The 27509-nt window shown below is 32.8% G+C and overlaps 1 protein-coding gene and 1 pseudogene across 3 annotated transcripts in view; both read left to right on the forward strand.

The window, feature by feature from the left end:
- Positions 1 to 27509, forward strand: part of VIRMA (vir like m6A methyltransferase associated) — a 55176-nt gene that overhangs the window by 16149 nt on the left and 11518 nt on the right. For 2 of the 3 annotated variants that reach the window (XM_011384367.2, XM_023525580.1), the window contains exons 6-17: positions 3395 to 3517; positions 4949 to 5215; positions 6395 to 7535; positions 8637 to 9128; positions 10146 to 10300; positions 12134 to 12216; positions 14583 to 14676; positions 14810 to 15354; positions 15875 to 16110; positions 16558 to 16810; positions 18504 to 18721; positions 23688 to 23820. In XM_011384367.2, the coding sequence (XP_011382669.1) occupies positions 3395 to 3517; positions 4949 to 5215; positions 6395 to 7535; positions 8637 to 9128; positions 10146 to 10300; positions 12134 to 12216; positions 14583 to 14676; positions 14810 to 15354; positions 15875 to 16110; positions 16558 to 16810; positions 18504 to 18721; positions 23688 to 23820 (3740 nt within the window). The remainder of the gene's footprint in view (positions 1 to 3394; positions 3518 to 4948; positions 5216 to 6394; positions 7536 to 8636; positions 9129 to 10145; positions 10301 to 12133; positions 12217 to 14582; positions 14677 to 14809; positions 15355 to 15874; positions 16111 to 16557; positions 16811 to 18503; positions 18722 to 23687; positions 23821 to 27509) is intronic. The other variant, XM_011384368.2, reaches the window with a different exon arrangement.
- LOC111733542 lies at positions 13828 to 13943 on the forward strand (annotated as a pseudogene).

Below are 27509 nucleotides of genomic sequence, written 5' to 3' on the forward strand. Positions count from 1 at the left end.
AGTTTCTTTATTCATCTGTCGATGGACAATTAAATGTTTCTGTGTCTTGGCTGTTATGAAAAGTACTGCAATGAACATGGGAGTGCCTATATCTTTTCAAGTTAGTGTTTTCATTTTCTTTGAATAAATACCCAGAAGAGGAATTGCTGCATCATATGGTAGTTCTAGTCTTAATTTTTCAAGGAACCTCCTTAACCGTTTTAGATAGGGGCGCTTTACCAATTTACATTCTCATGAATGGTACACATCCTTTTCTCCACTTTGTTGCCAACACTTGTTATTTCTAGTCTTTTTGATAGTAGCCATTCTAACAAGTGTGAGAGGATATCTCATTGTGGTTTTGTTTTGCATTTCCTTGATGATTAGTGTTGGTGAACATCTTTTCATATGTCTATTGAACATTTGTGTGTCCTCTTTGGAAAGATATCTATTCAGATTTTCTGCCCATTTTTTAATGTTTTTTTTGGGGGGTTTTTTTTTGCTTTTGAGTTATATGAGCTCTATATTTTTGGATTTTAGTTCCTTATCAGATATATGATTTGAAAATAATTTCTCCCATTCAGTTGATTGCCTTTTCATGTTGTTGATGTGCGGGAGCTTTTTAATTTGATATAGTCCTGCTTGTTCATTTTTGCTTTGTTGCTTTTGCTTTGGTGTCAGATTAAAAAAAATCATTGCCAAGACCTTATTACCACCTATTGTTTTCTTTTAGGAGTTTCAGGGTTTCAGGTCTTAACATTTAATTCTTTATTTTGAGTTAATTTTTGTGTATGGTGTATGATAGTGGTATACAGTTTCATTCTTTTGCATGTGGCTGTCCAGTTTTCCCAGCACTATTTATTGAGGACACTGTACTTTTCCATCTTATATTCTTGGCTCTTTTGTTGTAAATTAATTGACCATTTATGTGTGAGTTTATTTCTGGGCTTTATTTCATTGATCTATATATCTGTTTTTAGGTCAGCATACTGTTTTTAATTATTATAACTTCATAATATAGTTTGAAATCAGAGAATGTGATGCCTCTAGCTTTGTTCTTCTTAAGATTGGTTTGGCTATTCTGGGTGTTTTGTAGTTCTACACAAATTTTTGGATTGCTTGTTGTATTTCTGTGAAAAATGCCATTGGAATTTTCATAGGGATTGCTTTGAGTCTATAGATGGCTTTGGGTGGTATGAACATTTTAACAATATTAATTCGTCCAGTTCGTGAGCACAGAATATCTTTCCATTTTTTGTGTCGTCTTCAATTTCTTTCGTTAATGTCTTGTAGTTTTCAGTGTACAGGCCCTTCACCTCCTTGGTTAAGTTTATTTTTAGGTATTCTTTTTGTGTAGAAACCTAGTTGATTTTTGCATGTTGATTTTTGTATCCTCCCAATTTATTGAACTTGTTTATTAGTTCTAACAGTTTTTTGATGGAGACTTCAGAGTTTTTATATAATTATGTTACCTGCAAACAGTGACAGTTTTACTTCTTCCTTTCCAATTTGGAGGCCTTTTATTTCTTTTTCTTGCCTTATTGCTCTGGCTAGGACTTTCAGTACTGTGTTGAATAAAAGTGACGAGAGTCTGTATCCTTCTCTTATTCCTTATCTTAGAGAAAAAGCTTTCAGCTTTTCGCTGTCAAGTATGATGTGAGCTGTGGGCTTGTCATATATGGCCTTTATAGTGTTGAGGTACGTTCTTTCTATACCTATTTTGTTGAGCGTTTTTTATCATAAATGGATGCTGAATTTTGTCAAATGCTTTTTCTGTGTCTATTGAAATGATTATATGATTTTTATCCTTTTGTTAAAGTCGTATCACGTTGACTGATTTGAGGATGTTGAACCATCCTTTCATCTCCAGAAGAAATCCCATTTGATCATTGTATATGATCCATTTAATATATTGTCGAATTTGGTTTGTTAACATGAGTTTAGAAAGGTTTTCTTCTCTTCTATTTTTTTGGCAGAGTTTGAGAAGGATTGGTATTAATTCTTTGAATATTTGTTAGTGAAGCCATTTGGTTCCGGACTATAGTTTGTTGGGAGGTTTTTGATTACTGATTCAATTTCCTTACTCTAGTATTTGGTCTGTTTGGATTTTCTGTTTCATCATATTTCATTCTTGGTGGGTTGTATGTTTCTATAAATTTGTCCTTTTTTTCTGGGTCGTTTAGTGTGTTGCTGTATAATTTTTCATAGTAGTCTTTTATGATCCTTCGTGTTTCTGTGGTATCAGGAATAACATTTCCTCTTTTATTTCTGATTTTATTTATTTGAATTCTCTCTTTTTTCTTGGTGGGTCTAGCTAAAGCCTTGTCCATTTTGCTTATCTTTTCAAAGAATGAGCTTGTAGTTTCCTTGATCTTTTCTATTGCCTGTAGTCTTACCATAGTATCTGACATATATAGTAAATTTTGCTAAATTTATCGGGTTGTTTTAAAATGGACACTTAAGCTTATGAATTGTATGCATGCATGTTTTTAACTTTTTGTTTTGATGTAATTATAGATTTATAAGAGGTTTCAGAGAAGTGTACCAGGAAGTTCCCTGTACTTTCTCCTAGCTTCCCCCAGTGTTAATATCTTTTACAACTGTAGTACAATATCAAAACAAGAAAATTGGCATTGGTAAAGTCTGCTGAGCTTGTCGAGATTTCACCAGTTCTACATGCACTTCTGTGTTTGTGTGAGTGTGTGGCTCTCTGTAATTTTATATCATGTCTAGCCTTTAATAATCACCACCATCAAAATATTTGATTACCATCACAAGATTCCCTGATGTTACCTCTTTATAGCCATACCCATTGCACCTATCTCTAATCTAGGGCAACCACTAAGTTGTTTTTTATCTCTGTATCATTTATATAATTTATCTTTATATCATTTATATCTTTATATCATTTCCTGAATATTACATAAATGGGTTTATGCAGTAGGTATCTTTTTGAGATTGGCTTTTTTCATTCAGCATAATTAATTTGAAGTTCATCCACTTTGCTGCAAGTGTCAATAATTCATTCTTTTTATTGTGGATTAGTATTACATATTATGAATGTATCATAGTCTATTTAACTGTTCAATTATTGAAGGACATTTAGTTTTCAGTTTTGATTGTTGCATATAAAGGTGTTACGAGCATTTGTGTACACTTTCCTGCAGGAAAATAAGTTCATGTCTCTGGGATAATGCCCAAGAGTATATACATTATACTTTGGTATATGGGAGGTCAGTAATTCTGACTTTCCCTAATATAAATAAATTAGCCAAATTTCTGTTGGATAGCAGAAGGAAAAGTTAATAAATCCTGAAGATGAAAAACTCAAATGATAATCAGCATTTTTATCATGCATTCATTTCTCTATACTTTAATAATTTGAAAGTTCTTTTTTTGTCTAATAAAACTGTAGCTGATGGGGAGAAAGAAGATCAGTTTAATGGAAGCCCTCCAAGACCACAGCCAAGGGGACCAAGAACTCCACCAGGACCCCCTCCACCTGATGATGATGATGATGATCCCTTGCCTTTGCCAGGTACATATAAAAGCACTAGATTTTAAACTCCCTTGTTAATGTTAATAGTGCTTTTTGGTTAGAGAAAGAAAATCAGATGCCGATAATCAAATCTTGATACATGCTCCTCCCCTTTTTATCCTGTGCAGTATTTCTTTGTGTTTTTCTGTTGGCAGGTGAACTTGTTAAAAAATCCCTTTGATGCAGTACCAACACTGCTTTGAAAATAAAGTGTTAATGTGCTATAGTGATATGTACAGAAGTGTACCAGTGAAAATAAGCAGTATGTATTAGCAGAGAGAAAAGTCTTCATAGTTACTTAATAGAGAGAAAGAAAAGGACTATTTTATGGTATTAGGACATAAAATAGTAAATTCTAACCGTATAAAGTTGTGCAGTGTATAATCTTAATATTTTCTAAAGACATTTTTTTAAAAAAATGGCATTTATGAGCTAAACCATTCAAAATGTCATCAATTGCAGTATTCAGTCTTGCTGCCTCATGTTATTTAAACCATTAAAATAATCTGTGCCTTGAGGACCTAAATAGACATTTCTCCAAAAAGGATATACATTGTAGATGGCCAATAGATATTTGAAAAGCTGCTCAACATCAGTAATCATCAGATTAAAACCACAGTGAGATAGCACCTCACCCATGTCAGAATGGCTATCATCAGTAAATCAACAAATAAGTGTTGATGAGGGTGTGGAAAAAAGGGAACCCTTGTGCACTGTTGGTGGGATTGTAAATCAGTGCAGGCACTGTGGAAAACAGTATGAAGGTTCTTCAAAAAATTAAAAATAGAACTACCTTATGGACCCAACAGTTCCACTTCTGGATATTTTTCTGAAGAACTTCAAAACACTAATTTGAAAAGATGTATGCCTGTTCACTTGCAACATTATTTACAATAGCCAAGATATGGAAGCAACCTAGATGAATGAATAAAGAAGAGGTTGTACATATACACAATGGAATATTACTCAGCCATTAAAAAGGATGAAATCTTAACATTTGGGACATGAGTGGACCTAGAGTTGGTTGTGCTAAGTGAAATCAGTCAGAGAGAGAGAGAAAAATACTATATAATTTCACTTATATGTAGAATCTAAAAAACAATAAATGAACAGACAAAACAAACTCATAGATACAGAGAACAAATTGATGTTTGCAAAATAGGGGACTAGGTGAAAAAGGTGAAGATTTAGTGTACCAATTGTCAGTTATAAGAACAGTCATGGGGTTGTAAAGTACAGCATAGGGAATATAGTTATTAATATTGTAATAACCATATTTGGTGTCAGACGGATGCTAGACATGTCAGGGTACTCCCTTCGCAAGGTATGTAAATGTCTAATCACTATGTTGTGTACTTGAAACTAATATGTCAACTGTAATTGAAAAGTAAATTTAAAAAGTAATCTGTGTCTTAAAACTCATTTTTTCAGTGTCTGATGACAAGGAAGAGGATGTTCCTCATAGAGAAGATTACTTTGAGCCCATTTCTCCTGATCGGAATTCTGTTCCCCAGGAAGGTCAATATTCTGATGAAGGAGAAGTAGAAGAGGAACAGCAAGAAGAAGGAGATGATGATGAAGATGATGTAGATGTAGAGGAAGAAGAGGATGAGGATGAGGATGATCGACATACAGTGGACAGTATCCCTGAAGAGGAGGAGGAGGATGAAGAGGAAGAAGGTGAAGATGATGAAGAAGGTGAAGGTGGATTATATTAGCTAGAACTTTTTGGTTTTAAGTTCTAGAACCTAACCTGATGTAGCTTTGAGCAATGCAGAGGGATTTATAACGAAGATAGGCTTTTGAGAAACCCAAGGGTTGGAATGTAACTGGGCCTTAAGACTTGACCTGAAGTGGAATTTCTATCTTTGCTTTATGTTGCTAGTTTATTTTTTATCAAGTAACTATTTCTCTATTCATCCCACAGCTTTAATCTCTTTTTAATCAACCAGCTTACTTGGCTGTATCTCAGTTCCATTTCCAGTTTCCTGGGAGAGAGATTCTTTTGGCTTGCTAGGATATCAGTTGCCCTTTGATACCATCAGCTTTGGCCAGGGAAGCAGAATCACGCAGCAGATATATGGTGACTTAAGAATTTGGTGGGCTGTTTTCAGAGTAAGGAGTGGTGTGAGCTGGGTGGAATTCCTAAAGATGTCTGCCACCTGGATATTTTAGCTAGAAGCTACATTATTTTTAGAAGCTCAGGGAGAAAAAATATCAATACCGTGATATGTGATAGGGTGGTGCAGTTCTTTAATTAGGTTTTGCTTCTTTTGGAAGGAAAAAGTGAAAGATATTCAAGCTATTTGACTCTTAATTTGTCCAAGAAATGTCATGTAATGTTAAAGTATTTATGCAAAAATGACATAATCTGCCTTGGATTTTTCTGAAATAGTGAAGGTGAGTGAGAGATATTTCAGTATCACAGAGGCTCTTTGACAAAATATAATTAGGTTGAGTGATATTCTTTTTTAGCTTCCCCCATTCCCAGATTATCAAGTATTCCTTTTTAGATTTATTTTATTTAACTGACAAATAGTTAGGTTTAAGGCAGGCTCTTTTCTTAATTAGAGGACATTTTTGTAGAGAAGATGAGAGAATGAGGGTAGTTAATTTCTAATTTTATTTCTTTGAAGAAAAGATACCTGTAGCATAGTCAGGTATAAAGCTATAATAGAAGACTTTGCTGATTAAGTTTCTCTTTAATTTTATTAAAAATTATAAGTGTTGGTAATTGTTAATATGTTGGGACAGAAGTTAATTTTGTTGAGGAAATTATTCTTATTTTTTGCCATACTATTAAATTTGATTAACTCGATTTTTTTGCATTAAACATCAATAATGTAATATTCAAATATTATTTAAACTAATTTTCAGGAGATGATGGTTATGAACAAATTTCCAGTGATGAAGATGGAATTGCTGACTTGGAACGTGAAACATTTAAGTATCCAAACTTTGATGTTGAATACACTGCTGAAGACTTAGCTTCAGTTCCTCCTATGACATATGATCCGTATGACAGGGAGCTTGTACCACTTTTGTACTTCAGCTGTCCATACAAGACTACTTTTGAAATTGAAATCAGTAGACTGAAGGATCAAGGTCCAGATAAAGAAAATTCAGGGGCAGTAGAAGCCTCAGTGAAGTTAACTGAACTGTTAGATTTATATAAGGAAGATAGAGGTGCAAAATGGGTAACAGCTTTAGAAGAAATTCCAAGCTTAATAATAAAAGGACTAAGTTATTTGCAATTGAAAAACACAAAACAAGACTCTCTTGTCCAGTTAGTAGACTGGACCATGCAAGCTTTAAATTTACAAGTAGCCCTTCGCCAACCCATTGCCTTAAATGTCAGACAGCTCAAAGCTGGGACCAAATTAGTGTCCTCACTAGCAGAATGTGGAGCTCAGGGAGTCATGGGACTGCTACAAGCAGGAGTGATCAACAGATTATTTGAGCTCCTGTTTGCTGATCATGTCTCATCTTCCCTTAAATTAAATGCTTTTAAAGCTTTGGACAGTGTCATTAGTATGACAGAAGGAATGGAAGCTTTTTTAAGAGGTAGACAAAGTGAAAAAAGTGGCTATCAAAAACTTTTGGAGCTCATACTTTTAGATCAGACTGTGAGGGTTGTCACTGCTGGTTCAGCTATCCTTCAGAAGTGCCATTTCTATGAAGTCTTGTCAGAGATTAAAAGACTTGGTGACCATTTAGCAGAGAAGACTTCATCTGTTCCTAACCACAGTGAACCCGATCATGACACAGAAACTGGGCTTGAAAGAACAAACCCAGAATATGAAAATGAGGTTGAGACTTCAATGGATATGGATCTTTTGGAATCCTCAAATATCAGTGAAGGGGAAATAGAAAAGCTTATTAACCTCCTAGAAGAAATCTTCCATTTAATGGAAACTGCACCTCATACAATGATCCAACCTCCTGTTAAGTCTTTCCCAACCATGGCACGTATTACTGGACCTCCAGAGAGGGATGATCCATATCCTGTTCTCTTTAGGTAAGACATTTTTGGTTTTGGGAAATATATTTCACAAATCATTGGAGGCAATTTTATGATTGATTTTATCTGTAGATAATGCATATCTGTAAGGATATTTGAGATTTTAAAATAGTGAAATGAGAAGTATGTTACTGTGGGTAAGCTATATTTTGTTAGTATTTAAAATAGTAATAGCAGCTTAAGTTAAAGATAGTAATAATCTACAACAATGCTTATTAAGCATGTCTATGAGCAAGAGTAAATGAGAAGCTTCTGAATTGCTTCTAGGATGGTGGTACAAGAGGATGGCATAGGAAGGAGAGAGCTTTTCTGTGTGAACCTCTTTGTACCTTATCCGTCTAATAAATACATTGCAAGTAAACTTTATATTTTACTAACTTAATTTTACATCTTGGTTAAGGATATCTTTAAGGTTCTTTTAGCACTTGTTTCTACCATCTAACTCTCTAGTTATTTGTTAATACAGTTTTGCCATTATTAGGATCAGCATCCACAATAGATTTTGTTTTAATTTTTGAGACCTTTTTTTTGGCATTTGCCTGTAAGTAATTTTTACTAAAACTATGTATACTAAAAAATGGTTCTTGGATTTGATTAAAAAAATGATGAGTATGATAGTATTAATTAGTCAAATGCTAAAAATTGATAATTTGAAAAATTTTTTTCTAGAGTTACTAATTCACATATACTATCTAGAATAAATCCGAATATGCTATACATTTTCTATAGTGTATGTCCTATATTTTTCCTGGATACATTAAATCAGATATGCCATGGGTAAATTAGGACCATGGTGAAAAAGCAGCATTTGATAAAGTAGCCCGGAAAGACTTTAAAATCAGGGTTGATCCTGGAAAGAGAAAACTCGTCAACAGTTATTTATTCAACATCTGTTAAATGCTAACTAGGACAAACTTTCACTTTGTTTGGCCCAGTGGAGAGAAGATTTGCTTCTTACATTATTTTTAGTTAAAGCGCTGTTTTGCTGAAGGTAAAGATTATGGCCATTAAAATTTTTACTGCTCCTGTCTAATGACCATTGAGTAAATAAAGAATGTTTTGCGCTGACTTGACATATAGCAATTAATTTTTCCGCAGGTATCTTCACAGTCACCACTTCTTGGAGTTGGTTACCTTGCTTCTGTCAATTCCAGTAACAAGTGCCCACCCTGGTGTACTGCAAGCCACAAAAGATGTCTTAAAGTTTCTTGCACAGTCGCAAAAGGGTCTTCTGTTTTTTATGTCGGAATATGAAGCAACAAATTTGTTGATCCGAGCTTTGTGTCACCTTTATGATCAAGATGAGGAGGAAGGTCTCCCATCTGATGGCGTTATTGATGATGCATTTGCCTTGTGGCTACAGGACTCAACCCAAACATTGCAGTGTATTACAGAACTGTTCAGCCATTTTCAGCGTTGTACAGCCAGTGAAGAAACTGACCATTCGGATCTCTTGGGAACTCTTCACAATCTTTATTTGATTACTTTTAATCCTGTGGGAAGATCAGCTGTTGGCCATGTTTTCAGTCTTGAGAAAAATCTCCAAAGTCTTATTACTCTAATGGAGTATTATTCCAAAGAAGCCTTAGGGTAATTTTCTATTTACTCCTTAAATTTTCTATTATATTGGAAAACTACATCACTAATGGGCTAGGTTCTTAAAAGAAGGTTTTGCTTTGAAAGGAAAAACTATATATAATTTTTTGCATAACATAACATGTTAATTTAAAGATTAGAATGACAGAATGACATCTCAAATGTAAGATGTGGCTATAAAGCAATGAAGTGGGTCTTTTAGCAGCTTCTTTCTGTTTCCCTGTGGTGTTGACAAAAGATTGCAACTGTAGTACTACTGATTTGTGTGGAGGGGAATCCTAAGACACAGGAATATACACCTTATGAGTAGTGAGGACTATCTTGCTATCTTCTGCCTTCTAAACATTCATGGTGCTTTAGTTTCAGAAGTGCTTTGACTATTGGGGGGAATTGAGAATGAGAATAGTCTTCAAAAGCCTGTCCAGTAGGGCAGAAGGTTTTAGTTTATGAGAAGAGAAACATGCTTTTCCTAGCTCGTGTCACGCAAAGCAGTGGCATCCAGGTAACTGGTCTCACAGTGGGGTCTTGATATGACTCCTTGAGTCATGGTCTTTTAGGGAACTTATAAAAGGCAAGCAGTGGTTTCCATGTCTAGCTGTGTCTTAACAGTTCTGGAGTGGAATAATGAGTGATGATGGCAGTAGATTGATTCATCACACTTGTTGATATTTATCCAGAGTGGACAGACATTTTAAAGGAGACCAGTGAAGTGTACTTCATAATCTTTAATTGCTAACGAAGTATACTTGTTAATATTTCATTGTTCTTCTGATCTTAGTTCTTAATAGAACTTCACTTTCTATTGTGATAAATGTGCTTTGTTTATATATTTTTAAGTAATGTTTTTGGGTGTATTGAGATGAACTTTTCTTTAAAATCTGATTTCTTGTCTTCAGGAAGTTAGGTTTCATTGTAAAATTCCTTGGTCTCTAAAATCAAGTAGAAAATGTTTAAAATTATTCCTAAAAATTGTTTTTGTACCAAAAACTTTAAAACCTTATTTTGTTTCAGTGATTCCAAGTCTAAGAAGTCAGTAGCTTATAATTATGCATGCATACTTATTTTGGTGGTGGTTCAGTCTTCCAGTGATGTCCAAATGCTAGAACAGCATGCAGCATCTCTCTTGAAGCTTTGTAAAGCAGATGAAAATAATGCTAAATTGCAAGGTATGGTACTTGAAGTTATTTTAAGCATTTCTGATATGTGAAGGAAAAAGCTTTTGAATATGTATCATTAGTCCTTTATCATATTTTGATATACCTAGTAATACTCCGTTTTTCACTTCCTGAAAGTACCTTTTATGAAGGTATTTTATGTGGTGTTCTTAAAAAGATTTTTAGGAAATTGTTGAAAGTACCTTCCTTTTTCTGGAAAGTCATGGAAATTGGTGGTTGGTCGAAATTTCTAATCAAAATGAAAGAAATAGTTTGAAGACAAACTCAAAAGTTCAGTTTTGTGTATAGTTTGTGTATTTCTAAGTATAACTTAGAAATCCTCCATTTGTGGTTAACAATATGTGCTCTTCTTAAAAGTGAAGAATAATATAAACATCATATTCTAAAGCATATAAATATGTTGAAGTTTATGGCAAACCTTATGTTGGCAGTCTTGAAAAGTTTAAGGTATCTAATTATAATTTTTTATCATTTTATTTTGGTTCTCGGCTTTCTCATTTTACTAAATAGAAAATTTGAAAACATTGAGTAAATATTGTAAATAGCATATGGCTTTTCTTTTTAATTCTAAATTTTATGTGTGATACCACGAGTAAAAGTTGGGTAGTAAACTCACCTTGCATACTGGAAATATTTTATCCTAAAGTATGCCTTTATAAAGGGCATGCATCATCTTTAAAGGTATTATTAATACTTAACTACGTATTCTGGACAATGGACACACTTGTATTTGTTATATTATTTATGTTTTTCATTTGAACAATATATTCTGTATATATGAAAGTTAATTTAAAAATACATAAGAAAAATAGTTATATACAGTTGTAATTCCTCATGCAGGAGTGTAGAACTAAGGAAAACATTAGTACCATTTTCAGTTTCTTTTAGTCATTCCTATAAAGTGTCTGGAACTGGTATATCACTTTTTGTATTAGAATGCTTTAAAAAACATATTTGGTATAAATATAAGTGTTATACCATAGCTTCTCGGAGACTTTTTGAGTTTAGTTGTGGTAAGTTTATTTCATTAGTGTTTGTTTTATAAACAAAGTTTGCTATTATTATTTTGGGACGATAGTATACTTTTAATTTCATAAAGGCAAATTAGGAAAATGACAGAATTTAAAAATAATGTTAAGGGAAAGGCACTTAGTAAATATTTCCCCAGAGGTTTGATCCTGTTAGACATTAAAATATTTTGTGTGTACTTTTTTTAGAGTGTGGGAAGCAGTGATAGCATTAGGTAAATAAACACTGTTATGAGTTTATAAGAAGTCAGTTTTATAAAGTTTTTTAATGTTGCATAAAAATTCAGTTTAATTAGATAGTCCTGTTTAAGGATATAAACATTGTAAGTTTTCAGAAACAAAATGCTAAGAGTGGTCACTTCTTATTTCTACCAGTATAGTAGTAGGGCTGGGGTCCCCAACCCCTGGGCTGCGGACCAGTACCATGGCCTCTTAGTAACTGGGCTGCATAGCAGGAGGTGAGCGGCGAAGCTTCATCTGTGTTTGCAGCTGTTCCCCAGTGTTAGCATCACCGCCTCAGCTCCACCTCAGATCATCAGACATTAGATTCTCATAGGAGCACCAGTCCCTGGTGCCAAAAAGGTTGGGGACCGCTGTAGTAGGGCACTTACATTTCCTTTTAAAGCTTTTTTTAAAGGATTAGATGTAAGTTCATCCCTGTGTGAAATTTAGATTGTTGAAATCAGTATGGATCTGATAATGTTTTTCTTTGGAAAAGAATACCTTTAACTTCCTTTGTTATAAAAGGCTTTTATTTAAAAATATTACGTTATAAATTACTCTTTTTGTTTTTAAGAACTTGGCAAGTGGCTTGAACCTCTCAAAAACCTTAGATTTGAAATTAACTGCATCCCAAACCTAATTGAATATGTTAAACAGGTAAGTAAAACTTAAAAGTGCCTGATTTTCTGAACTATGTGGTAGTATATTATAATACTGCATTCAGTCACTTGTGTAGATAATGCAGTAATTGTTATGAGTACTACCTGATTTATTTGACTTTGTGGATACAGATTGGTACATGGATGAAGATGAGTGTGTGATTGTGTATATACATTGTGTGTATATATGTGCACACAGCCCTGTGTACTATAATGCTTTCTACTACCAGATTCCATCCTATGTTTTTCTCTCAAATTGGAAAATATCATCTACCATTTTGATGGTATTTACAAAAATATTTTAAAGTTAAATGCTGTGATAATGTAACACATAATTGTTTCAGTTAAACTTTAGTGGAAAAGAATTTCCCTCAAAATTTTTAGGTGAAACTTGGTGGAGTCAGTTCCAGATAATTGGAGTGGGGACTAGTTCTAGTTTTGTTAATTTGGGATAGTCAAATCTACAATCAAAGTAATTTATAAAAGTTGAAAACCATAAAATTAATAACATTACAGTTGAAAAATTTATATACAATTCAAGTAATTTATAATGAAAAATCGATTAAAATCATTGCATTGTTAGTTTTGAAAGTTAAAAAATTTTTTTTTTACTCCTTAATACAGTGTGCAAGCATAGGAGAAAGGGCTAAAGGTGCTCATAGATGCATAAAAATGTCAAGCTAAAAGGACAGAAAGGATCTCGAATTATCTTTTTTCATTTAGCAAATGATATATGTGTGTGTGTGTGTGTATATATATATACATATATACTTATACACATAGTCTGTGTGTGTGTAAACCATCTTAGTCTTGAAGTTGAAATGAGTGTTATTAAAGTAATATATGTAATTATTGTTTAATCCATTGTTATTCTAACCCTGCAACAGAGTACTATTTGGGTTTATTTGCTTCAGAGTTTTCTTCATTGACTTGTCTGTCCTTATCTTCTATGTTTACGCCATCTCTTCTGAAAATACTTTTGCCTCATATAGTGCCCATCATATGTATTCCTTACCTGTGCCACAAGTTGACATCTGTAGGTTTTTATTACATTCAGTTTTTAATTTAGCAGAAATACATTAGTGTTCTGTAAATTTAGGTGGTCATACGTTCAGGGTACTTGTTCATGGTCAGGAGAATATATAAGGTGTCCAGTAAATATCATATGGCTTGGGTAAAAGTATTTAACCAATAAGAAATTTAGTTCTAGATATTTGAATTACATGCTGTGATTAAAAGAGTTTCAATTTTTATGTAAATTCTTATCCTATTAAATGTGGTTATTATAAGTGATTCTTATTCCAAGATGTACTATAAACTCTTGGTCAAAGACTGAAACTTCACTCTGGTTCCCTGCTGCCTTATGTAATTTCTGGAACTATTGAAAGGTAGCGTGGAAAAAGAAATTAGAGTAAAAGATAATCTTAGGTGGGAAACTATGAGGGAAAGGAATTACTTTATTTTTGTTTCACCTCTGAGGTTTAGAAGCTGAAATAGTAACATTTTAAAATGTTATGTCTTGGACATGGTTCTGTAGTGTAGTGGTTAGCATGTCTGCTTTACACGCAGAAGATCCTTGGTTCGCGCTCCAGTGGAGTCACGGTCCATGGTCTATGGCCATGCTACCTTGAACAAGCCTGATGTCGGATCTCGGAAGCTAAGCAGGGTCAGGCCTCGTTAGTACTTGGATGGGAGACCACCTAGGAATACCAGGTGCTGTAGGCATAAATAATAATAAATAAAAAAAATAAATAAAATGTTATGTCTTGTTATGTCTTGTGTGGAAACTACAAAAACAAAGCAATTTAAACATAACTGTTGCCAGGAAACATAGCATGGGTAGGTGCTAAGGACAGAGGCAACTGTATTTCTTTTTCCTTTAGCCATGCCCCTACTGGCCATTATAACTAGACTCCTCTGGTATCTGCATTTTTAAAAAACTGTATGTTATGTAGTGCTAAAACATTCCCTGTTGCTTCCTCAATTTTTAAAAGAGTTTTATTATGTACAAGGCTTTGTAAAATCAGTCATTGGTTCATTTTTGGGAAAGAAGATGTATAGAAAATATATACAAAAAGGTAACATATCTGTATGTTACCTCTGTTTTAGTCAGTGCTTTTTAATATACTTGTACTTTGCACTTAATTCATTTTATTTACATAATATCATATATGGTACAACATATACCAAAGATTAAATACCTCTATAAACTTTATTAGCCTTATTTGTATTTTAAATTACTTAAGAACTTTAAAATGATGTAAGTACTTGAAACTTATTTTTAACTAATGCTGTTGCTGGAATTTTCTCTTAATCTTATAGGTACCAAGAAATTAAACTTTCTGTTCATTTTTATTTTTAAAGAATATCGATAATTTGATGACCCCAGAAGGAGTGGGCCTTACCACTGCTTTGCGTGTTCTCTGCAGTGTGGCATGCCCACCACCCTCTGTTGAAGGTAATGTACTTTTAAAACTAAAATTTTTTAATCCTAGTATAAATATCATTTATTACATAAAATATTCAGAAATATTAACTGATTATTAACGTAAAAGTAATTAGTTTTACTTTTCCTCTTATCCTATGTACAGGTCAACAGAAAGATCTGAAATGGAATCTTGCTGTTATTCAGCTTTTTTCTGCTGAAGGAATGGACACCTTTATTCGAGTTCTGCAAAAACTGAACAGTATTCTGACTCAACCTTGGAGGCTCCATGTCAACATGGGGACTACCCTTCACAGAGTTACTACTATTTCAATGGCTCGCTGCACACTCACTCTCCTTAAAACTATGTTAACGGAACTCCTGAGAGGTGGATCCTTTGAGTTTAAGGATATGCGTGTTCCTTCAGCACTTGTGACTTTACACATGCTCCTGTGCTCTATCCCTCTCTCAGGTCGTTTGGATAGTGATGAACAGAAAATTCAGAATGATATCATTGATATCTTACTGACTTTTACACAAGGAGTTAATGAAAAACTCACAATCTCAGAAGAGACTCTAGCCAATAATACTTGGTCTTTAATGTTAAAAGAAGTTCTTTCTTCAATCTTGAAGGTTCCTGAAGGATTTTTTTCTGGACTCATACTCCTTTCAGAGCTGCTGCCTCTACCATTGCCTATGCAAACAACTCAGGTATCACTTCCATATAACATGCATCTTATAAATGACGGCAGTAACACTTTTTAAAAAGCCAGTGATTTTGTTAAAAACAAAAACAACCCTCATTCCCTTCCCCTAGAAAAGACATAAAATAACTGGATGAGGGTGAGATAAAACTGAAGCAAGTTGGTCATTAAGAAAATATGGGGGTAACATTTTAAATGAATTTTTGTTAATGTGAATTTTATTATGCTGTTATGTACACTTGTACTTTTGTTATTTTTAAATCTTTTTTCTTTATCATGTGTTAGCATTTGCATTAACTAGGTTGCTTCACCAATGGACTCTGCTCTTCTACTGACTGCTAACCTGAGAACAATAAGTTTTTTAGATGCATTGAATTGAAGCAAATGTTTAATTGTATAATAGAAGATTAAATGTTTTAAGCATGCACTCAAGATGTTCTTTTCATAACAGTTCTTCCTGAAGTTTTTGTGACTATAAATAAATATTTAAAAAATCTACGAACACACACATTATACTTTTTTAACAGGTTATTGAGCCACATGATATATCAGTGGCACTCAACACCCGAAAATTGTGGAGCATGCACCTTCATGTTCAAGCAAAGTTGCTCCAAGAAATAGTTCGCTCTTTCTCTGGCACAACCTGCCAGCCCATTCAACATATGTTACGGCGTATTTGTGTTCAATTGTGTGACCTTGCTTCACCAACTGCACTTCTGATTATGAGAACTGTGTTGGATTTGATTGTAGAAGACTTGCAAAGGTATTTTCATTTTGCGTTAAAATTTTTTTTTCAACTTATTCTTGACACAGATACAGTTTTTTCACTTAGAATTTGGAAACCAGGATTTAGAATGCTCATTTAATATATACATATAAATAAACACATAAACATATACACACATAGTGTGCATATGAGTATATATAGATTATTTTTAATTAGCAAACTTTATTTCATTATATTGTGAAAAATGCCTTGAAGACCTTGATTTTGGGTGTTTGAAAGGTGATTTCTGATTTAAGAAAATATATTACAGAAAACCTAAATTTATAAAATTTTATAGTAATTGTAAAATTTTAGAGAAATTGTCATATCCAAGAAATGCAATGTTTTATACAAGATTGGTCTATAAGTTGATATGTGTTGAAAAAAATATTAATGCTTTAAAATCAAGAACTTTGTTTACTAAATGTATTGATTTTATTTCAGCACTTCAGAAGATAAAGAAAAACAGTATACTAGCCAGACCACCAGGTTGCTTGCCCTTCTTGATGCTCTGGCTTCACACAAAGCTTGTAAATTAGCTATTTTGCATCTAATTAATGGAACTATTAAAGGTGATGAAAAATATGCAGAGATTTTCCAGGATCTGTTAGCTTTGGTTCGGTCTCCTGGAGACAGTGTTATTCGCCAACAGTGTGTTGAATATATCACATCCATTTTGCAGTCTCTTTGTGATCAGGTATTTATAGTTATTTTATAAATTTATAAATTTGTGTGTGTGTGTGTGTGTGTGTGTGTGTGTGTGTTTTAAAAGCTCTTGAGGTAACTTCTAGTTCTGAACAAGGAGATCTCATCTGTTTTGTTGTTATTGCTATTGTTTAGGGAGATAAATTTAGTGAACCAACAATAAAATGGTTTGGTGCTTCACAGCTTCCTTTTGGGTTTGTATTTCACAGGTTTCTCTGAAGAGCCCTTTCTTTTTCTTTATGAGATTGTATCCTTAGATAGTTGCTTTACCTGCCACTGTATTAGTTGGGGTTGGTTATATCTAGTATGTTCATTTTCCTTCCAGTTATACACCAATGCATTCTTGAATTTTATAGCTTTATGATTGGTTGAATTAAAATATGTTTTCCTGTTAGGACAGCTTTGAAGGCATCACAGGCTACTACAGTTTTAATGTGTTTCAGACTACCAAAAGTAGTGGTATTTCTTCTTCCTGCTGTTTACATAATTGACTTCTAGTTTATAGTTCCATACTTTAATGAGAATTGTTTTAACTTTGAAAGCCTATCGTGATTGGGATCTTTGGAGATTTCTATGCTAATGACATTCTAGCTTATTAAAATGCTCCAGCTGTCTAATCATAAGATGTGATTTTTCTTTCAGGCAGAATATTTTTAATAGGGTCCCATGTTAGAAGATTATCTTTTTCTAGTTAATGGAGAAAATTCTTTTTTAGTTAACATTTAACACTCAAGTCAAAGAGGAACAATTTTGGTGTGACTTGTTTTCACAAAAAGGGAACCTGGTAGAATATAGTTTTGGACCTGATAGGATATTTTAAGTCCTTATCTCTTACAATGTCCATTTGACTGGTGTTTGTTATATAATTCACGTTAGCTTTTATAACTATGCCGAATAGCATTGTAACAACCTAGCTGCTTTGATCATAGAGACCTCATTCTTGGCCTCACTTTGTTATATTTCCCTTCTGATTCAAACTTTGCTTTATAGCTTTAACTCAAGTTGAATACTGATTTGTAGTATATTAAGTTATTAAAGGCAATGAGACGTACCTGAAAATGTTCCTGTAAAATCCATTTCTATAAAAAGAGTAGTGACAGTTTTTAGTTATTGTTAGCTAAACTTGCTTAGCATTGAAAAACTCGAAATTTAAAAGTATATAAAAATTAGAGGAAGATAGTTGGAAAACTGTTTAATTTTATATGCTCTATCCATCCCTTTTTGTGATGTTTTAAATTCACATATGAATATATTTATTAAAATTTATTTCTCTGAATGACTTCTTTATAAATTTAAAAAATATGATGAATGAATGAATAATACAGTGAATTTAAAATATTTTAGTACCAAATGTACTTAAACATTTGGAGATACACCCTATACTCATTGGCAATACAGGAAAAAATTTTAAACAGATGTTCTTATAAAGTAAAAATATTGTAAAGTAAAATTTTTAACTATTCTTTAGGTATGTGTCCTTGTATTTTATATAGGAAGGCAAAATGAGTCTTTTGTTCCTAATGTGTTTGAATCTATGTTTACGATGGGATAGTAACAATAATATTTTGATGAGATGATTTTTACTAAGTATTAACTGCTATGTATGTTATCTACTTCTGAAATAAAAATGCTTAGTGTTGGTGTTAATAATTAAAAAAATTATTTTCTCCTCTCCTCCCTCACAGGATATTGCACTTATTTTGCCAAACTCTTCTGAAAGTTCTCTTTCTGAACTGGAGCAGCTATCCAATTCTCTGCCAAACAAAGAATTGATGGCTTCAATCTGTGACTGTCTGTTGGCTATGCTAGCTAACTCCGAGAGCAGTTACAACTGTTTACTGACATGTGTCAGAACAATGATGTTTCTTGCAGAGCATGATTATGGATTATTTCATTTAAAAAGGTAATGCTTTATCTAATTTAATATACTTTTGGATTTAATTTTTCACTGTCACCCCCTCCCATATTAATTTATAGCTACTGTAGAAAGTCGAAGGTGTGATTTCTTTCATATTGAGAAATTTTATATTTATGGAAGATTCGTTAGCAGTGGAATGTGCTAATAATAAAACCTTTAGGATTAAAAATATAAATTGAATAGATAGATAATGTGGGCATCTTAGAGTATTTAAGGAAATCTTATTGTTCTAAGGATGTTAATTCATGCTTTAAGATATTTGTTTTGTTGATATATTCACCTTTAGTCCAGAGGTGATGATAGTGTGATATTAAAGAGTCTAAAGCCAAATGTGCTGATTCTATGTTTTTTTTTTTTCTTCTTTTTTTTCCCCCACTAGAGGAACAGCTGAGATGAAATTGATTTGAAATGATATAAATATCATGCTGCTCAGTCTCTCAAATGTAATGTCTGCTCTGGTCTCTCTGTCCATGCCTTCATCTTTTTCTTTGTGCTGGCTATTAGGTAGATTTCCTTGGAAATTTGTAGAAGTATATAGGATTATGAGATAGAAATATATTGTGCTTCTCATTAATTCTTGTAACATTGATTGAAAGCTTATGTTCCAGGTATTATGTTTGGTGCTGGCTCCTACCTTCACCACCTCTTTGTCTCCTCTCCTGTATTTTCTCTTTCAATTTGTAGCATCTTCTGAATATCCAAGTTTTTCTCCTCTCCCCACTCCCCAGTCTATTACCAGAGTCTTTAAATTTTACTCCTCGAATGTCCTTTTTCTTGTTGCATGGGTATTTACTCTATAGCCTTTAAAATTCACTTTATACACTACACTTTCAAGAAAGCCAAAAAGCTTTCCATAATCCCTTCATTACTGGCTGAGCGAGGTGCTCTCACAAACACTCTTTGCATACCTCTCCCATAGCATCATATGTGAAGTTTTCGGCTTTGCTAGATTCATGTTTCTGGTCCTTTTTTTAATCTGTAATTTTTTCCTAAGTCATCTTAACCTATTCCCTTTTCACTCTTTGCCTCTGATCTTTCTGCTGAGCTCCAAGTAACCCAAATATCTATTTGACATCTCTCCTTGGCCATCTAATGGGCATTTCAAACCCGACAAATGTAAAGCAGAGCTCTTGATATTCCTGCTTCAAACATGTTTCTGTCTTGCTCATCCCAGTAAATGTTACCACTGTCTACCCAGGTGTACTACCTAAACTCCAGGATTTTTGGTTTTTTCCCTCACTCCTTACATCCAGTCCACCAGTAAAGTCCAGTGGATTATACATCCAAAATATATCCTGAATCCGATCACTTTTCTCCACCTTCATAGTTGCTACCCTTGTCTAGTTCACTGTCATTTCTTGCATAAACCATTGGAATAGCCTCCAGTCTGTTCTCTTTGCTTCCACTATTGTCCCTGTAAAATTCTTTCTCTCAGCACGCAGACTGATTTTTTTTTAAAACAAAACAGATACATGTAATTATTTTGCTTAAATTCTTCTGATAGCTTTCAGTTGTAATACAAATAAAATCTACTCTCTATAATGGTTGTTAAGGTTCTATCCAATCTGGCCGTTTGTTATTTCTTTGACTTATATCATAGCTTTTTTATCCTTAGTTTTGCTCTCTGTCAAGCTCATTTCTATCTCCAGACTTTTTTCCTCCCCCAAAAGTTTACCCCTACATCCTTCTAGGACTTATTTCCTCACTTTGTTCAGGTATCTGTATAAATATATTTCCTGCCTAAATACCTGTCTAAAATAGTCTTTTTTGTCCTTATTTCTTATCCCCGTTTATATTTGTCACTGTATTTATATTGTTTGATATTACATTATATAGGTTTATTGTTTATATGTTTGTCTCCCTCATTGGAATATAAGTTACATGAGGACAGGGAACTGTCTTATTGACTGTACTCCCTCCAGCACTGAGAAACCTGGTATATAGTAGGCACTATGAAAGAGCAAAAATGAATACTAGATTCATTTGGTCCACAAATATTTATTGATTGTGTTCTTTGGACCAGACACTGTTCTGGATACTGGGAAAAAAATTTTCCTGCTTGCTTGGTGCTTTCTTTCTACTAGAATTAGACAGACAATAAACATGTAAAGAAAATACATAATATGTTACAGAAAAACAAAGTAGAACAGTGGGATAGTGAGTGCCAGAGTGAGCTTTGGAGTTGTCATTTAAAATATGGGGAGGTGATTAGGGAAGTCCTCACTGAGAAGATGACCTAAAGGAAGTGAGGAGTAAAACATGTTAATATCCTAGGGGAGAACAACTGCAAATAGCATGCCTAACATGTCTGAGAAACAGCCATGAAGCCATGGTGGCTGCCCTTGGAGTGAGTGAGCGAGGACAAAAATGATAAGGCATAGTGTCAGAGAAGTAATACGGGAGTAAAAGGCGGGCAGATCATCAAGGTTAATATAAGGGCCATTGCAAAGTTTTAAGCAGAGGTATAGCGTGATCTGGCTTTTATCTGGCTTTGTTTAGAAACAGGTCACTATATACTTTTACATAAAGTCCTCAAAACAACTCTGAGACAGGTCCCACTTAAAAAAATTTTTTTTTTGAGATAATTTTAGACTTAACAGAAGAATTACAAAAACAAAAACCTTTCACCCAACTTTTATGCAATGTCTTATATAACCATTGGATATTTATCAATACTAAGAAAGTAACCTTGACATAACATTATTAACTGAAATAGAGAACTTACTTAGATTTTATTAGTTTTTTTCCCATTAATTTTCTTTTTCTGTTCCAGGATCCTACATTTCTCTGTCCTTGTTTTTTACGACCTCGGGATTTTTAGAGAGTACTTGTTAGTTATTTTGTAAAATGTTCCTTAATTTAACTTTGTCTGATGTCAACTCATACTTAGATTGAGACTATGCTTTAACAAGAAGGATACCACGTTGCAATATACTTTTCTCAGTGTATCATATCAGGAAATACATGGCATATTATTGATATTAACCTTGATCACTTGACTGAGGTGCTATCTGCCAAGATTCCTTACTGCAAAGTTACTGATTTTGTATTTTTAATTACTAAATATTTTGGAAAATATACTTTGAGATTATGCAGATATCCTGTTTCTACTTAAAACTTTGTCCAGTAACTTTGATATCCATCAGTGAGTCTTGGCATGTGGCAGTTATTACTGTGGTGTTCTAATGGTGATTTCCTGTTTCTCTCATTCCTTTTTCATTTGTTAATTATCCTGTAAAGAATGATCACTTTTCCTTCATTTACCTATTCAGTTATTTATATTAGTATGAATTCATGGACGTTAATATTTTTCTTATATGATAATCCAATATTATTTATTTTATTGTTCAACTTGAGTCACTGATTTTGGTTCCTCTCATTGGATTGGGCTAGGAAATACATGTATGTGTCCTAACTCATGAATACATACACATCTACATTTATTTTTGCATCTATTTATTTTTTTGTGTGTAGTTTTAAAAATGAGTCTATACCGATACTGTTAATCCAGTCCAACATATGAAAGTTGATTCTAGCCTTCCCCGTTACTTTGTAACCCCATTCATGTTTTATGAGGTGTAGTTTTATATACATATTGGTAGATTTTGTACATATGCATAGATTTAGCAAATGCATAGGCCATGTGGTTATCACCACAGTTTCATGTAGAGCAGTTTCATCACCCCAATAAACCATCATTCTACCCTTTCATGGAAAACTTCTCTACGAATTGAGTAACAAAATATCAAAATTTGGTATTACTGTAATGTTTTTATTTTAGACATTTTAATAAGTGTATACTGGACCACAGTTTTTGATAGACCATGGAAGTAAGGCTCATTTGCTTAAAGTTATATGTAGAGACTAGTAATTGATATAGTTTAATTTTGAACCCATGCTTTTTCCATTAGTTGTATTATCTTTGTGTTTAATTTCATTCCTGTTTATTATGCCTTGTACATTATTTATAAAGTTCTCAACAGTAGGAGTCCTGTCTTTCTCTCTTTTGTATTGTTTTACCAAAGTCTTGTATGCTGATTTGTCAGACTATAACCACATTTTTAAAATATAAACACTGCATGTTTACTGTTAACATTTATTTTCATTTTGGCTAATTATATTACAACTTAAGGGACATAATTAAATATTAGAATACTTTGTTCTTGAAATTCTCTTTTGATCAACTAAGAACTGTGTATGTGTATAGAATAATTTTAGTAGGATTGTATGTTCTCAATTTTTTTTAGAGAGAGATATATATATATCTCATCATTATTGTTTGTTATGCTTGAAATCTCTCTGTATTAGGGATTGGCAAACTATGGGCCACAGGTCAAATCCAGCTTACCACTAGTTTTTGTAAATAAAGTTTTATTGAAACATAGCCGGTACTTATGTGTCATCTGTGGCTGCTTTTCCACTACACCAGCAGTTCAGTTTTTGTGACTGAGACTGTAGGGAGAGAGACTGAGTTGTGCATAGTCTAAATTATTTACCATCAGCCACTTTATCTAAAAAGTTTGCTGACTCCTCCCTTTTCTATTCCTTTGATTTCCTTCTGTCAGATTACAATGTCATAAAGATAGTCATTTTTTGTAGTTATATAAGTTAGGCTTTTTGGTCAGGCTTCTGAGATAGCTATAACTTCTTTATGTTAGAGAAATCACCAGGTTATAAAAAGTGTAAAAATAGGGAACCTGTAAGTTTGTTTTTCTAAGTTCTATACCTTTATTATTTGAGGAAAGTTTTTCTTTAAGAGCTTAAAGCTTATATTTAAAAGGAGATGTCAGTTGCTTTGTTACATGATTTGTATACACAGACACACGAGAGTACTTATTACATTTTTTAAAATGATAGACTAAATTTTATTTTGTCTGAACTGATACAGTTCATTTCTCATACTAGATTTATATGCTCAAATTTTAAGACATTTTCTCTATTTTCTTTACAGTTCTTTAAGGAAAAATAGCAATGCTCTGCATAGTTTACTGAAACGAGTGGTCAGTACTTTTAGTAAGGACACAGGTGAACTTGCATCTTCATTTTTGGAATTCATGAGACAAATTCTTAACTCTGACACAATGGTAAGTGCATATATATATGTATATTTATATGTATTTGGTATTTCTTAAATTTAAACTTTTGTCATAAAAATCAGTTGGCTTCAAAAATATCTTTAATAATGTTTTTTGGCACTTGGAACTTAAAATATTGTTTTTTTCTGTGCTCTCCTCTCACTATAAAATTAGGTTTCTGATTTATTAAAAAAGATAGATGTTAAAGAGAAGAATTAATTGAACTCTAATTTATTAGACATTTTAAATTTGTGAATCCTCTGACTTTGCAACTTAGAGAAAAATATTACCTGTAGGGTATCTTTTTACGTAGTTTTACATTGAGTTATCTCGCTAGTAACTTTTTTATTTAGAATAGTTAAGTTTTATCAGTCTTTTAATCAAGTATTCACTTACTGTTATTTAATGGAGTACTTACTAATTGTGTTTTGGATGCTCTGATTTTGGGGTGAATGTAAAGTTTATCATACTAGACTATTTTGGATTCATCATAGATATTAATTAAAGATTATTTCCCCAGCTCTAAAATCTTATTGTTAAAATCTAATGAAGACTTTCTCTCATTAGTATTTTACAAAATTACGGTTTAGATTGAAGACACAATTCCAGAAGCCATTAATAGGCCTGCTTTTAAAAAGTGTTTGTGGTCAAATAAGTTTGGAAATATCTCCCTGATAACACTTAACTATGCACATTAGTATATCATAAGCTCTAAAAGGTCCTGGGTAAATAGAAACTTACTTTATTACAATCTAAACCAGTTTTGTCCAAATGTATTGCTTGCAAAATACTTGTGTAAGAGTGTATGTGTCTACACACAGCTGTTAACATCCCATGGATTAGTATTCTGTCAACACTGGTTTAAGAAATTCAGTTTATATTTAAGAATTCTGTTTGAGAAGAGTTGTAGAGGACCTGTTTAGTACAGTATTACCAAAATAAATATAATATGAGATGATTTCATAAGAAAAAATTAAGTTTATATTGAGGATATTTACTCCAGTAAGCCCTTCTTGGCTGCCTGTTGCATTTGTAGTTATTATCGTGCCAGTTTTATGAGCAAATTATTGTTTGTTTTGTGTCATATATAGTTTATTAAATGATTAAGTTTACCAGATGCTTTGATTTTAGAAGATTGGCATATTTAACAGTAGGATGATAGCTACCCTAAAGAGATTTTAGTTTTACTTGATGGAAGACTGCTTATTAGTTTTATCAGAGCATAAGTGACATGTTGCTAAAGATCAGTATGATAGATTTTCTTACATGTCATCAGTTAAACAGTTCCTAATCAAAAAGCACTAACCAGTGTTAATTCATGTTATTCAGGATCTGCTAGGGACTGCTGATTAATGCTTTTATTCTTTCCTCATCAATATATTTCCTTTTCTTACCTCTTTCATTGAGAAGATCAGGGCCACCTGTTTAATTTGGAAATCCTTTCACTCTCCCCTAGATTGTTTCCCTGTTATTTTTAATCTGTTTCCTTTCTTAATCAGAGAAAAATGTTCCCCTGCATTACTTAATTTCTATCTATCACATAGATCTTCTCCCTTCTAATATTTTACTTGATTCCTTTTCTCTTTTTCCCTTCTCTTTTTCTCCTCTCTCTTAGCTAGTGGATAGAATCTCTGAATATCCAAAATCAAATTAATTATGTTCCCCCCTAAACTTGATTCATGTTTTATGTGCCTTGCATTTATACCATTGATCTTCCTTGACCTTCAAGATAGAAATCATGAAATAGTAGCTGAATTTACCCCTTTTATTCATCATCTTCAGCAGCTGCTCCTTCTTTGTCAGTTTTATTCACAAAACCTTTCATACTTTATTTCTTCTTTTATATTTTACTACTGTTACCTTAGATTTCTCCTCCTCTTTCGTAACATTTTTATTTTGTAACATTTTATAATCCACATCTCATAAAACTCACCCTCTTAAACTTAAAATTCTAGAGTTTTTAATATATTTATAGAATTGTGCAACCATCACTACTAATTTCAGAATGAATTGATAACCCACTAAAGAAGCTCTGTATCCATTAACAAACTCCCCATTCCCCTTTTTACCCTACCCTAGCCTTTGGCAACCACTAAGGGGATTGAATTGAATCTGTAGATCAATTTTGTATTACTATTTTAGTACTAATTAAGTCTTCATGTCCATGAATGTGGGATGGCTTTCATATATATTTAGGTTGTCTTTAATTTCTTTCTATAATGTTTTGTAGTTTTCAATATATGTCTTGTACCTCTTTTTAAGTTTATGCCTCTAAATTAGGAAATTTTAAAAAGCTGTTATAAATGGAATTGTTTCTTAATTTAATTTCCGAATTGTTCTTTGTGTTTAGAAATAGTTGTTTTTTGTGTATTGCTAATGTGTTCTGCAACCTTGCTGAACTTGTTTATTAGTTCTAATAGTTTTTTTAGTTGTGTCCTTAGGATTTTCTACATACAAGATCATGTTATCTACAAATAGATATAAGCTAGTTTAACTTCTTTCTTTCCAATCTGGATACTTTTTATTTCTTTTTCTTTCTTAATTATTCTCTCAAGAACCTCCAGTACATGTTGAATAAAAGTGGCAAAATTTGACACCTTTGTCTTGGTCCTGATCTTAGGGAGAAAGCATTCAGTCTTTTATTATTAAATACAGTGTTAAGTTATTCATAGATGCCTTTTATAAAGTTGAAGAAATTCCCTTCTATTCCTAGTTTTTTGAGTATTTTTAATATGAAAGATTGGGTTTTGTTAAATGCTTTTTCTGTGTCTATTGAAATGATTGTTTTTCTCCATATTTTACTAATTTAGTGTATTACACTGATTAATTTTCACATGTTAAACTGTTGTTGTATTCCTGGGGTGAATGTCACAGTCATGAAGTGGAATTCATGTATGTTGCTAGATTCAATTTGCTTCATTTTATTGAGGATTTTTGGGTTTATGTTCATAGGAAGATTGGTCTGTAGCTTCTTTTTCTTAGGTCATTTGTCTGGCCTTATATAGTGAGCTGGAAAGTGTTCTCTTATTTTTTGGAAGAGTTTGTGAAGAATTCTTGTAAGTACTTTAAACATTTGGTAGAAACTAGAAAGTTAAGTCATCCTGGCCTGGGCTTTTCTTTGTAGAAAGTTTTTTTTGATACTAATTAAATTACTTTAGTTGATATAAATATTGTCAGATTTTCTGTATCTTGAGTTAGTTTCAGTAGTGTCTGTTTTTTTAGGAATTTGTTCTTCTTCATTCAACTACATTGTTAACTTGATGGCACATAATTGTTCATAATAATTTCTAAAACTATTTTTGTTTGTAAGATTCTTAATGATGTCTCCTTTTCATTCTTAATTAAAAAAATTTGAGTCTTCTCTCTCCTCTTCCCCACCCTTTGGTTAGTCTAGCTAAAGGTTTGTCAGTTTTGTGGATCTGTTCAAATAACCAAATTTTGGTTCCTTTGATCTTTTTTGTTATTTTTCTGTTCTCTATTTCATTTATTTCTGCTTTAATCTATATTGTTTACTTCTACCTTCCTTTGGGGTTAGTTTACTCTTCTTTTTCTAGTTTCTTAAGATGGAAGGTTAGGTTATTGATTTGTGATCCTTCTTTTTAATGAAGGCATATACAGCTATAAATTTCCCTCTGTGCACTCTTGGTTATTTTTGGTTTTGTTCATCTCCACGCATTTTCTAATTTCCCCTGTGATTT

Source organism: Pteropus vampyrus, unplaced genomic scaffold (assembly GCF_000151845.1).
Source record: "Pteropus vampyrus isolate Shadow unplaced genomic scaffold, Pvam_2.0 Scaffold572, whole genome shotgun sequence".
NCBI classification, from domain to species: Eukaryota; Metazoa; Chordata; class Mammalia; order Chiroptera; family Pteropodidae; genus Pteropus; species Pteropus vampyrus.